Source organism: Colletotrichum chrysophilum (assembly GCF_026319265.1).
Source record: "Colletotrichum chrysophilum strain AFK26 chromosome Unknown scaffold_26, whole genome shotgun sequence".
Taxonomy (NCBI): domain Eukaryota; kingdom Fungi; phylum Ascomycota; class Sordariomycetes; order Glomerellales; family Glomerellaceae; genus Colletotrichum; species Colletotrichum chrysophilum.
In genome coordinates, this window is record NW_026517313.1 from 1 (window position 1) to 13,082 (window position 13,082).

Sequence of the window (13,082 nt, forward strand, 5' to 3'; positions counted from 1 at the left end):
CCATCCCCAGCCCCCCGCAGAAATGTCACTTACACGCCTCCGTCCAGGCTGCGCCGTCGTGCCTTTTTATCCAATCCTCCCTCACCACCATCGAGAACGCAAAGCAAGGAAGCGCTAAGACCTGACGAAACAATCCGTCAGAGTCCAGATCTGCCTGATTGATCGACTACGGCAAAGCGCAACCCGGTCTCTCTCCCAAACGGATCACCACCGCCGCCGAGAAGATGTCTCAACCGTCTCACGACCCCGTCCAGACCGCGCCTCACGGCACCACCTACAACAACACCATCTTCCCCCTCGAGGGCGGCTGCGCCTGCGGCAACATCCGCTACGCCCTCACCGCCGCGCCTCTCGTCGTCCACTGCTGCCACTGCACCTCCTGCCAACGTGAGACCGGCACCGCCTTTGCGGTAAACGCCGTCGTCGAGGGCGAGCTGGTCACACTCCTGCCGGGCACCGCTACCACCCTCCAACAGTCCATAACCTTCCCACCGTCCCTTCTAGACACCTGGACCCCTAGACAAGCCAGGCCCAGGCCCCTCGAGGACGGTCCCGGCAGTTCGGATTGCCTGCCAGACGACACCACCGCCACCGCCTCACCGATCCTCCTCCCTGTTCCCGCAGAGTCAGGCGCGCCGCAGAACATCGCGCGCTGCCCCGTCTGCCTGACCGCAGTCTGGAGCAACTACGACGACTGCCCCCTGCTCAAGTTCCTGCGCGTCGGAACGCTAGATGCGCCGGCGACGCTCGCTGCGGGCCCGGACCTGGTGCACATCTTCGTGCGGAGCAAACAGTCCTTCTTTGAGATTCCAGACGACGGGAAGCTCCGCTTTGAGGGGTTTTATCCGCAGAAGGAGGGCGTCTGGCGACCCGAGGCGATGGTAAGAAGGGAGAAGCTTCTGGCCAGAATCGCAGAGTGGGAGAAGCAGAAGGAGATTGGTGGATAGTGAGAGAGGGGGGTCAGCAGGATGCAAGCTTTCGGGGCTTTTCTTGGTCTTTCTTTTGCGGCATTCTATCGTTCCTAGCCCTTGGTTCTTATCTCTCCTTTTGGACAGGGCCTGGACTCACGACACACGAGAAGAGGGTTCCGACATCTCACATCTCACATCAGCTCACAATCATGCTTTCCCGCCAGCGTCGAAGGGGCTAGACTGAGGGATATTGTTCGTCTTCTGGCCTGGAACCAAGCTTTGGATGCAGGGATTGATGTCTTCCTTGGCAGGAGATGGAAGCTTCTCTCAGCTGATCAGGGTCTGGATGAGGGGCTGGGTCTGGACTGGCAAGTGGCTAGGCCTCGTTCTGAGGGCGTCACGATCCAGCTTCGCGGGCCTCGAACTCTCAAGGGCTTTTGTAGCGGACCATGTCCTCCGCGATGTCTCGCGGTTTTCTCCCATTCCTTCTCGTAGCGCTTCAGCAGGTCAACTTTCTCCCATCACTTTTCCTCCGCTTCGAGATTCCGTTCTGCCTTCTTTGTGTTATCAAAGTAGACATAGGTTGGATCAAGAACAGAGAGTTGAGTTTGGTGATCCTTAAATTTAGCTATATAAACTTGATTGAATTTTCTCTAGAATAGCTCGTTAATAACCTTGTCGTCCGGTCCAATTCTGAACTGGCCATTGGACAAATCCTCTCATATCACTCTTAGATATAAACTTATCCTGTACCAAACATCCCCTCACTGTGGACTGTCTCATATCACTGCCATTGTCTATTGTGTCACAAGGAACACTTGAGAACGAACAGAGACTGCTTTCATAAGGATTGATAGGTCAAACTGAAAACGTTTCCGCAAGTAAAATTGCACATTGCTGTCTTCGCCCATGCTGGAATCAATGATCATTTTAACGAGACGCATCACTGTCTGTAACATCACACCTAAAGGAGAAGTAGAGGCGATTTGTATGGGACACACCACCCGCTCTAAAAAGTGACCGTGGTTTCCTTTGATGATGTGGCAAAGAAGGAAAAGTCACGCAACTAAACTGCAATGAGTTGGCCAGACAAACCACCACCATATCTCTACCGCCAGGGGTATCGGCATGCTACGCGAAGGGTTCTATGCGGTGGAGTGGAACGACTGCTACATTCCTCGCTTCTGCTGGTCCCGTATGCATTCAGAATACGCCGGCAAAGATACACAATAGCCAGGGTTAGCTTTGTTCCTCATCTTTGCTTCGCCCAGCCCTGAACGTTGATGAATGTCGTTGTTTGGATGATCTAATCAACACACCAAGCGAGAGATCAGGTCATCATATCGATATGTCATTAGGACAGGTTGCTGCTCAACATTCTCGTCCGTGTTCAGCTCCTGAACTCGAATGCATGCCACAAGTCGTTTTATAACTGTATGCCTAGTGCCGTGGATTCAACGGTATGACATATTCAGGAGCGAGGGCTCACGTGCAGCGACGACGCGTGTGTTGGGAGGCTGATGCTATTTAAACCCTCTTGAATGATTTACGACCTCAATTTAATTCTTTCCGAGACAAAGACGGGCAATCAGCGGGCGGCCATATTCATGAGATCTACTTAACGTCGACTCTATATGTATAAGTCTATCATTTTCCGACGCCGTGTTTCAGCCGAGCCACAACATCACTACCCCCGGCTCCGAAGCAGAGATATTCGAAAGTGTCGTCGAACTATTCACTTCAAAACGACCAAGACATATGTATAAGAATGCCAGAAACTAGAGGCGCAAAGAGGTTCAGCCCGTTGATGGCCTCAACTCTACCGTAGCACGATGCTGGCCTTGCCGACCTTTTCAACAGCATTCGCACGCCCACAAATTCCCCCATTCATTCGGAAACCACATTCACGTTCTTTACAAATGGGATATTTTGCTTATTACAGATTAGAACACTATCGCCAGCGTGGGGAATTTATATCTACAATCCAGCTCAGTCTGAGTCTTGGGTTTTCGCTATGCGCAAAGCTGTTAGCATTGCCTTATTCTCAGGTATAAGAGGTACCATAGCAACCAGACTGGATGCCCGAATATGAGCGCCAATGATCCAACATTGTGTGAATTTCTGCATGTACTTCTTCGTGAGTATAAGTACGCAATACACATAAAACAGCAGAGAGACCGAAGAGGCCCCAATGGCCGCAATGGTCTTCATGGCCTGCTTTGAAGTGATATTATGTGTATCATGAGTCTTGGTCGCGAATCGTCACTAGGAGCAACTGGGTCACGAATACAAGCAGATTCAGACTACAACCAAGTCAATTTGAAGAAGCACAGAGCCATGAGCCGGTACATAACGCGCCCTTATATATTCCAGTCTTCGATCCAATCGCCCCATCGCCCATCTTCGGGCTTTAAATCTGGCAGGGCCCCTCACGTCCCAACGGCTTACTCCACTTCAGGTACCGCATCCAAATCGAAATCCCACCCGAGTCATCGACTGGCATCAAGCCCCTAGCAGGACTCCCAAAGAGCCACGCAGAATCCGCTTGGACAGCACTTGGCTGAGAAACTCCAGTCAGAAAGAATAAGGTATTTATTCAAATGGCCGAACTTACTAAGCCCAATACAAAAGATGGAGCAGGCAACTTCAATGTCATCGGTTTCCAACACCACGATGGACTGAGTTGAGTGTCGGGAAGGTATGCGAAGCGCAGCCGTCACGGCGATAAGGTTGGTCAAGATAACTGCCGGCTTCATGTTGATCAGCTTATTCTGCGAATGGTCGTTTTGCTCTGAGAATTTTGTGTTGAGAAGATCTTCATCAAAAGGTACACAAAGCCTACTAAGGTCTGCTTTATATAAGGTACTCAATCATTTTCTCGGAAGATGTGTTCAGCTATCTTCGGCATCACCTTGATCACACGATGAGAAAGACGGTAAGTATTTTACATGGGAATCGTTAGTTCAACCACGCTAGCCACGATTCCAACATATATCAGTCGAGGATCTTGTGTCGGCCGCGACGTTTCTGTTGGTGTAGAGCCATGGCGTTCAAATCACCAGCTGAACGCACTTCACGTCACGTATTCCGCACGCAGCGATTGGACCATCATCAACTTCTTGTACAGCTGAAACTCTATTAATCTATCACATCCAAAACAATCCTTTTGACATCTTGGTTGGGTCGGGCCGCAGTCATCCGCCCACGCTAGCTGAACAGGGATAGATGGAGGGTACGAATCTGGCCAAGGGCTTCAGCTGCATGCCTAGAAAGGCAATCAGCTTCGTCAGCTATTTTTCGGGAGTTGGATTTGGGCCACATACAAGCAACAGCTATCGAATTCATGCAGACGAGACAGATGTCATGGTTCTGCAATCGAAGGTGGAGCAATTCGAAGGTATGTAAGTTTACTTGATTGCTACCAGCTGTGGGGGGTGGCTATTCCATTATCTTCCTTCACCACATAAATACACGGGAGATCTGAAACTAATACTTCGTCAAATGTTGGGTGACCACAAGATCCCTGACGCTGAGAAAGCACCAAATGCAGTGAACATCAGCTTTTCCCTGTCACTAATGGACGTTCACGTTGCCATTTTGAAGAGGCTTGCCCGCTACTTCGCGACAACACCTTGCGTATTCGCACTAAATTTCCAGAGAGCAGAGGCAAGGGATGGCCCGGGAGATCAAACGCGTCTCACAGCCATGGGCGCCATTCTTGGGCTCACCGTGAAGATGACTTTCGATGCCGTCTTTCCAGATAGAATTGTCGTCCGTGGCCTCCGCCGATTGTCCCGTCTTCCTCTTCTGATTGCTTACTAGCAGCTTCTGGTTATTTATTTCATGATGCTTCATTCTTGAGCCACTGATCTCACGAGCAAAAAACAACACAAAGGTTTCAGTGACCTGATGAGTCAGTTCCAAGCTGGGTCCTTGTCACAGCCATCTTCACGCAATAAGAGACGACGGCTTGAAGAGAATTCCGTAAAGCGCTTGGATTTTGGATTTTGGCTGTATGATTCAAACATCACAACCCAGCTGCGACAGGGCCTGCTAGAGGTATATCAGTAAACAGTGCTGCTCAACTCCAGCTGGCTTCGATACCCGCCATGTGCTGCAGCAAAGCGACACAGAAAGCTGATATTAGCTCTATGGTACCGCGCGATAAAGACCTCAGAAACTCTCGCTATTCGCTTCTCACTTCGTTCTGAGATGCCTCTCAATACGATATCCCCGCCAGACCTGTCGCCTCCTGTGTGTGTCCCGAATTTCTGCCGTCAAGACACGTTTGTCGATATAAAACGAGCAGGTCCATAACAAGAGCATAGTTTGCGACAACAATGAGTTTTGAAGAAGTCATTGGTTCGCTCGTTTGAGAAAGAATCTAGCGAGCTTTGTCATACATGAATCTGTTACAATATGGTAGCCAAACCTAAGCGCTTCCTCATTACGACGTCACGAATAGGACGTGAATACGCAAGCGAAGATAGAGGCCCAAGGGGAAAGATAAAGACAGCGTTGAATTGCAGCATATCAAACCTTTCTTAGCCCTCCCCTTCAGGACGAGGAGACATTCATCTCTCCAATGCGAAAGACCCACGTCGCGCCTGTATTTTGGCCTGCGCATCCATCACGATAGCCATTTTCTCGAATATATGCACTCCTCAAAGACTGGTCAACTACCTGCTTCTCAAAATGACGCGCCTTCTTGCTACGCATGTCACCTTACTCTTGCTTCAGCCTTCACATGGTGACAATACCCTGTGTCGCCCATGAAAGTAACAGCCACCGCTTCGTTCTCATACCTGCAACCGCAAATGGATTGGTGTTTTCTTGACGAAATTGTATTCAGGGACCACAAAACAACCACCGTTATGCAAGACTTAAAGAGACCATGTCAGTGCTTCGCCGGCTCTCCGCGTCGCTCATTTCGGTCTCATTGTCCATCATTAGCACTGGTTTATTCCTCTTCACAGGAAGGTAAATGTTGATGTGAACCACAAGATTCCCGTCAAGCACTTGGAACAAGAGCTATTCGTGAGGCGCCAAACAGAGGTGGTCAACTTCGCATATCAGTACGAGATCACTGAGCTGTTCCCATTGTTTGCTCACAAAACTGTACGACTTCTTCGTGCTTGTCCTATTTATATCCTCACACTTCCAAATCCACCCTCTCACACAGGATGCTATTTAAGACTCCCCTTCCTTCCACAGGCTCAACTTCAAGCGAGCAAAATAGAACATTTCCTTTAAAGACTGCCCTGGTATCAGTGGGTTCTTGAATGTCTAGTACTCGGCAACGGCACAACTTTCTTGCTTCGCGAAGCTCCCCACCCTGAGTCGCAGTCCTCGTCAGAGGATAGTATACTAAAATAATACACTGAAAGTTCTAGGGATGCAGAACAGCAGAGGACATCAGTTAGCTACATGATGGACGCCAGCTCCAGGTCGTGGACTGACACCCGCATCTATCAAATACGCGTCATGCCGCTTGCCCAGCACTTGAATCGATCAACCTTTTTGGCGTTACCACAGGCATGTATCATTGTCCTTGATGTTCCTACTCGACAGCGGTTGCTGGGGCATTTTGTAGTATCAAGATGTGGTCTCACCAGGCGGTTTCACGCCTAGACAGTGGTCAAGCATCAACTCATTGTACGTGTTGTATGAATGGGCGCATTGATGTAGCGAACCCCTGATCTAGGTATATATTGAATTAGTTTGCGTTGTTTGCAAATCAATCATGCAAGATGGTCCTCATCGAACCTATTGGCTTAGTCGTAACTCCCTCGCGAAAAGGTAACTTGACATGTTGATCGCACAAGGAAGCCGCTGCTCATCTCACTTCTCTAACCCCATCCGTCTCCATCATCCACGCCGTATTCGACGAATCACCAAAAAACATCACTTCAACTTCATATTGACCCAAAAGAGGTGTTCCTCATTGATAGTAACGGGATATACCTATCCTACAAACATTTCACACACTATGTTCCCTCGAATAAAGCCGTCCCGTGTTCCCCGGTTTAAAACGAATTTGAACATGGAAAGAAAAAAAGGATGGAATGAATAAACTCTGTTTGGTTCACACACACAAAATGGACAACTAATTCCAATGAATGCCCCGGTTCCCCTTGTTCGCAACAATTGGTTATAATCCGCTCTGTGATTCCGATTTCCCAAAAATAACGCCCTACCAAATCCCACACCAGTTCGGTCTCACACACACACCAGAAAGAAAAAGAATAAACTATCATTACTTTGATGATTTTTGCAGAAGTCAAGAACAATACTGACAACGAAGATAAAATGATCCTCTAAGCAATAATTTGGACGGATAAGAGGAAACAATGCTTGGGATTCGAGTCTGTTGGAACAGGAGCCCACGAAAGAAACGAAACGGTGGGAGCTCGTTCGGGTGGTGGAGAAATTCGGTCGGGGAATTGGTGTAATGCGTCAAGAGAATTCCCAAAATACGAGCCGCCTTTTTCTTTCATCAGGCGGCGTGGTTCGCCAACGCCTATACTTTTGATGCTTTTATGCTTGCTTGCCGTTGCTGTTGTCTTCATTCGGGAGGGGAGTCATTCGTGTCCAGCAGTTCTCGTATCCAGCCCTCTGTCATAACGCTTTTCGGTAGTCTTCCCAAAGGGGGAGATGCATTGCGCTGCCTCTGGTATCCAATAGACGGCGGCTAACCAATCTTTCTGAAACCCTCGACGGTGAGAAGCGGCACCTCGACGTCGCTGAGGCCGAGCACGCCCTCGTCCCGTCTCCGATCAACGAATCCGTTGCATTCGGCGACGACGATGCTCCACTCCGCAAGCGCGCGGCCAGTATAGACGGCGCGCTTGGTGTAGAAACCCGTGGGACGCAGAGGCTGAGTCAGCGGCTCAGGGCCGGACCTGCGGCTCTGCATCCTTGACGGGGGCTGGTGCGTTTGCTGCTGCGGCGGCGGGGATAGCGGCTGTTGCTGCTGCTCTTGCGGCTCCTCCTCGATCTTGTCCTCTACCGGCGACGCATCTGTCGAGTCGCCAGACGACACGGACGACGCAGACGTCTTCTCCGCGTTCTCGAAGTCAAAGGTCATCAGCTCGGCCTTGGGGTTCTCCTCAAAGTCGAACTTGTTGCTGAGTCTGCGGACCAAAGAAGTCGAGGATACGGCGGTGACCGAGGACTTGCGCTCGAGGCCAGTGGCAGTGGGCGATGTCGGTATCGGCGACGTAGGCGGGCTCAATGGGCCGGCGTTCTTGGCCTCATCGACAAGACCCCGGTGCTTTGCGCCAGAGACACGGCGTGTCGGTTCGGGGAGACCGGCCGGCGGGGGCGGAGGGGTGCTGCCACTGCGAGAGCGGGCGCTGACCCACGCTTGCGCCGGAGCGGGAAGACGCGGGCGGGTGAGGACGCGGTCGCGAGGCTGCTGGACAGCAGGAGGCTGCCACGTAAGTGTAAACTTGAAAACGAACTTCTGTTCCATGAAGATGGGGGAGCCTCCGGGAGAGCTGCCGTCTGAGGATGAGGTCATGGCGGAGGCAGCGGAGGTGGAAATCTTGGGGGGCAGTGGCGGGCCGCCCTGGCGAACCTTCTTGGTGAGAGACTTCGACTCCTTGCGCGGCTCATTGTCCTCACTGTCCGAGTTCGATGAGCCAGCGCCACCAAGCGACAAGACCTTGCCAAACAGAGACCAGCGCTTCTTGTTGTTGTCGGGCTTCGGGGGAGGAGCAGCCTCGGCGGTCTCGGTAGGCGGGGTCGTGGCAACAGACCCCTCGCCGTTGAGGATCTTGGAGAACGAGTCAAAGGGCTGGTTGAAGTAGCCCGGCTGTGGGAGGTTGACTTCGGTGCGGATGATCATGAACTTCTTGCCCGGCGTCGGGAGGCAAGGTGCTGTAGACGGGGGAAACTTTTCGGCCGCTTCGGCGGTGTTGCGGAGCCAGAGGTAGTGAGCCCAGACCGTCTTAAGTCTGGATGCAGCGACGAGGAAGATCTCGGCATCAGTCTCGTTGGCGCTGCCGGCGTCTCGGCATATCCTCCAGCAAAGCAAGCGCATGTAGTAGCCACGGACCATGGGGCACCAGTGGTTGAAGTAGGTGTCGAAGATCTCCTCGGAGAGCAGCCAGTCGAGGCAAAGTGCCCTCTTTCTCGCAGGGTCTGCTGTGACAGTCTCCCAGGTCGAGTAGATGAAGGACAAAAGGCGAACCTCCGTCATGGCGTTGTCGGATACCAACATCTTCTTGCACACATCGAGCCAGAAAGGCCAATCAACGCATTTTGAAATATTCGGGTTGTTGAGGTCGTCGAATTGGTCGTAAGCCACCAAAGCCTCCTCCAGGAAATCGCAAAGTGTGAAAACGGCGCTGTGATCATACACCGAGACTTTCCGAACGCCCCCGCGAATGACGGACAAGAAGGCCTCTGCAAAGGTGCGTCTCGCAGCGCTGAAGATCGGTGCCGACTCTCCCAAAATGTCCTTCAGGAGCACAATGAGGCGGTTCTCGGCCATATTCTTCAACAGGTTGCCCGGCACATTCATGGAGGTAGCCGCAGCATCAGCTCCGTAGAACGAATCGCCTGCTTGAAGCGGGTTCATCATCGCATCCACCTCGGCCTGTCTGTGAATCGTAGACTCGAGGCAGGCCAGGAGCTGACTCTGGACGAGCACAAAACCTGGCGACCGCGCCTTCTCAAGTAAAGGCAGGCCCTCAGGCATGAACTCTTCCGACAAGATGTGGAAATATTTGCAGAAAATGAAGAAGAGATCCGTCTCGCCGCCACGCCATCTAGTCACCCAAGGGCTGAACCACGGAATTCTTGCGGCCATAACAGACAGCTTGACCCTCTCCTTGAAGCGCATGCTAATGTATCTTTGCGACTGCCAACCAAGGACTCCCAGGTTCGGTGGGAAGAGCGCCATAATGTCCTCGCTCTCGCCGTTGTTCTTCTTCGGCAGGCCAAACTCGTCGGCGGCTCGTCGAATGAGCTCCGGCCGCAGATCCCAGAGACGGACTAGAATCTCGGCGACCGACGGGCAAAAGAAGAAGCCGTAGGCGCAGGCTTTACCGCACCAATTGACGAGGCTCAGCGGCGCATGGCGCAGCGACATCTTGTCCACCACGATCTGCATCTGCTTCATGAGATTGCTCACGAACATGGTGCGGACATTGTGCTCTGCCGACTCGGCCAGGAAAGCCTGACTCGACGCTAGTGACGAATCCGCCGTCGACTGGGTTCCCGAACGGGGTCGGACGCGTTCATTTGGCGAACGGTCCACCAATGGCATGAAATATGTCGTCGTTGATCGCCATTCGGGTCTCATCATCAACATCGTCAAGGCCTCGAGAAGGACCGGTCGGTCAACACCTGGAAGCGACTGGCCGCCGTGCCCTTCAAGCATCTCCAACAATCCGCCCCACCATTTGTTCAGCACCGTCGCTCTCCGCTCGACATCCTCGAAGTTGAGTCCCTTGTTGGATATGTGATTCATATAGGTCCGCAAAAAGGGCAATAGGGTTACCCGCACCACGTGCATTCGCTGAGGCATGATTTTGCTCGGGAAGCCGGCGTACTCGGTATCCAATGACCTGAAGGCGGACCAAATGGTGTCCTTGTTAGCCGACATTTCGCTCCATGACTCGTCCGTCACCGTCGTCTGGGACTCTGCGAAAGAAGCTGGTTTTGAAGCTGCCTTCGAAGGGGCTGGTTTCGACAGTGTCTTCGCGGCAGGCTTCGTCGGCTCGGGAGCCTTGCTGGTGTTGCTGCTGGTGCTGTTGCGCTGGTCGGTCGCTAGAGGGGCGCTGAGCGGAGGCGCCAGGCTGAGGCTGGAAGGAGGCGCCAGGTTCAGCTCGGATTCGCTGCCAGACCCCAACTTGATGAGCATGCTTGTCGGGCGAGGCTTGATCTTGGACAGATACGTGCTCGCTCGGTTGAGGGCGCGCGACGTGGGCTTCAGGTTTTCGGTGCTCCGTGACGCGGGAGACTGTGAGGTGTCAACGAGGAGAGAGACAGGTCTCTTGCGGGAGGTCTCGGCAGCGCTCTTCGCGGAATCGTTGCTCGGTGCTCGGCTGCGGGGAGGGCGCAATGTAGCTGGCTGTGTTTGTGTGACAGGTTCTGGGTTTCTCTTCGGAGATGGGGACCGCGAGGTCGACATCCATGACTTCTTTGCAAAGCTAGCGAAACTCTCGGAGACTGTCCTGGGGCGTTCAAGCTCTGGTGGCCGCGTCAGTGGTACCGCCGAGCCGGATGACACCGCCGCAGCTGGAGCAGGTGGAGCGGCGGCAGCAGCAGCAGCAGCAGCAGCAGCAGCAGCAACAAGAGCAAAATCCACGTGGTCTCCGGCATGTGTGCTGGGTCTGTCGGGAAGAGGCGGCTCTTTAACTTTGGAAGGCGACCTGGAGGCTGGCAGCCATGACTTTCGTCGTTCCATGAGCGAAGCTCTCCTGCCTCTCTTCTCCTTCTGCTTGTCCTTTTCCTTTTGCTTCCCATCTCTCGCATTTTCCTTGTCGTCGTCCTTGGAAGGCTTGGACAGCTTCACGGGGTCTGACCGAACCTTTGTCGGCGGCAATTGCGGTTGCGGCTGCGGCAGCTTCTCTTCGGCCTTCTGTGTTGTTGTTGTTGTTGCTGCTGCTGCCGGGGCCTCCTCCTTGTTGTCATTGACGTCGAAGGAGAGAGTCGTGTCGAAGTCGGGAATGGTGTCGAAAGACGGCAATTCGAATGCAGCTCGGCCCTGCACGCTCGGCCCTCGCTGGCGGTTTGTCGGTGTTGTCGAAGTCGTCGCATCGGCGGCGCGGTCATCGGATGTGTGTGTTCGGTGCATGTAGGAACCATTGGCTGGTTCGACAACGGCCGGGGCCATCGTCAGCGTCGGACCATTCATTTCATGGCCAATTCCCCAACCACAAGATTATTTTTCTTTCTTCCTTTCTCCTTCCTTCGATGACCTTGTCACTGACTGCAGCTGCAGGTTTCCTTGGGGTGTCGTATAAATGATGGCTGGCTAGTCCCCCAGTGTGTTGGAGGGCTGTTTATTCGCGACTGTGACGACAGAGGGCGGCTAGCAGGTGCGGGCTCCCGACTGAATAGGGAATCGGGTCGTGATATGGCTGAGAAGGGTTAAGGGAGGGCGGGCGGAATGCTCGGTGTCACAGTGGCACGACGTCTGCTGGCTCCCCTAGGCTGGAGATGAGGTGAGGAGAGAGAGGTGTGCGTGAGGTAAGGTATGTAAAGTGAGGGTGACGGTAGGGTGGTGGTGTAGGAGAGGCGAGATAAGGTGAGGTAAGGTTGCTTCTCGAATCCCCCCCTCAGTCGGACATGACCATGGAAAAAAGCTGGGGGTGTACACAGTTAAGGGAACCAAGAGCCGCCGCAAACCTACGAATGGTAAGGTATCCGCAGGGTAAGGTAGGTACTTGGGAATGCGGTGCCCGGGGTGCGGTGTTGTCGGTATCTGTGTACACTACCGGCAGAGGGGAGAGAGAGAGACGGACAAGCAACAACAAGGTATCCGTTCGGAAGGTAGGTAAGTAGGAACGGATACACAGAGAAAGGTAAGGCAAGGTAAGGTAAGGCAAGGAAAGCTGGCAGGCAGAGGCAGACAAGGCGATGGCCTGTACTCTGTACTCTTCTGGTGGTGGTGGTGGGCTGGGGATATGAATAGCAAGAACGAACGGACGACGTTAACGAACGACTGTTGCGGCGACCAGCAACTCGGCCAGTCAGTGCTGTCTGGGCTGTCCTGGGTATCCCGAGTGTCGGCTGGGTCTTCTCCTCAGCGGGCAGACAAGCTGTGGACTGAGGTGTCGGGGATGGTGCGTCGAGCGAGAGACAGAAAGACGCAGAGGTGGTCGAGGTGCAGCTGTGAGGACGGGACGGAGAGGGTTCCCTGGTCCAAGACTGGAGCTGGAACGTTTCAAAGAGCGATAAAATAGCGGAGCTGGGATATTATGATGGCCTCCACCTTTTTTTTTCCTTCTCAGGTACCTGCTGCTGGGGACTCCGTGTGCCGTAGGTACCTGACAGGCTGACGTTGTAAAGTAGGTAGGTAAGTGCTGAGGAACGCGCGCTGTATTGCGACAGGACGGCAGATGATGCAAATTAAACGCCTCCGGTCGCCAGGCGAGACAGAAGCTTGTTGTAGAAGAATGGTGAGGTGTGAGACTCGATCGAGGATGTCTCAGCACA

At 53.1% G+C, this 13,082-nt stretch overlaps 2 protein-coding genes across 2 annotated transcripts; one reads left to right on the forward strand and one right to left on the reverse strand.

Moving 5' to 3' along the window:
* Positions 1 to 224: 224 nt before the first annotated feature.
* On the forward strand, positions 225 to 947 carry COL26b_004291 (uncharacterized protein; the record flags this gene model as incomplete). The annotated part of the gene is made up of 1 exon (XM_053177170.1): positions 225 to 947. The coding sequence occupies one exon, from the start codon at positions 225 to 227 to the stop codon at positions 945 to 947; it is 723 nt and encodes a 240-aa protein (XP_053038766.1).
* A 6,655-nt stretch (positions 948 to 7,602) lies between these two features.
* On the reverse strand, positions 7,603 to 11,757 carry COL26b_004292 (uncharacterized protein; the record flags this gene model as incomplete). Its single annotated transcript, XM_053177171.1, has 1 exon — positions 7,603 to 11,757. The coding sequence occupies one exon, from the start codon at positions 11,755 to 11,757 to the stop codon at positions 7,603 to 7,605; it is 4,155 nt and encodes a 1,384-aa protein (XP_053038767.1).
* Between the last annotated feature and the right edge of the window lie 1,325 nt (positions 11,758 to 13,082).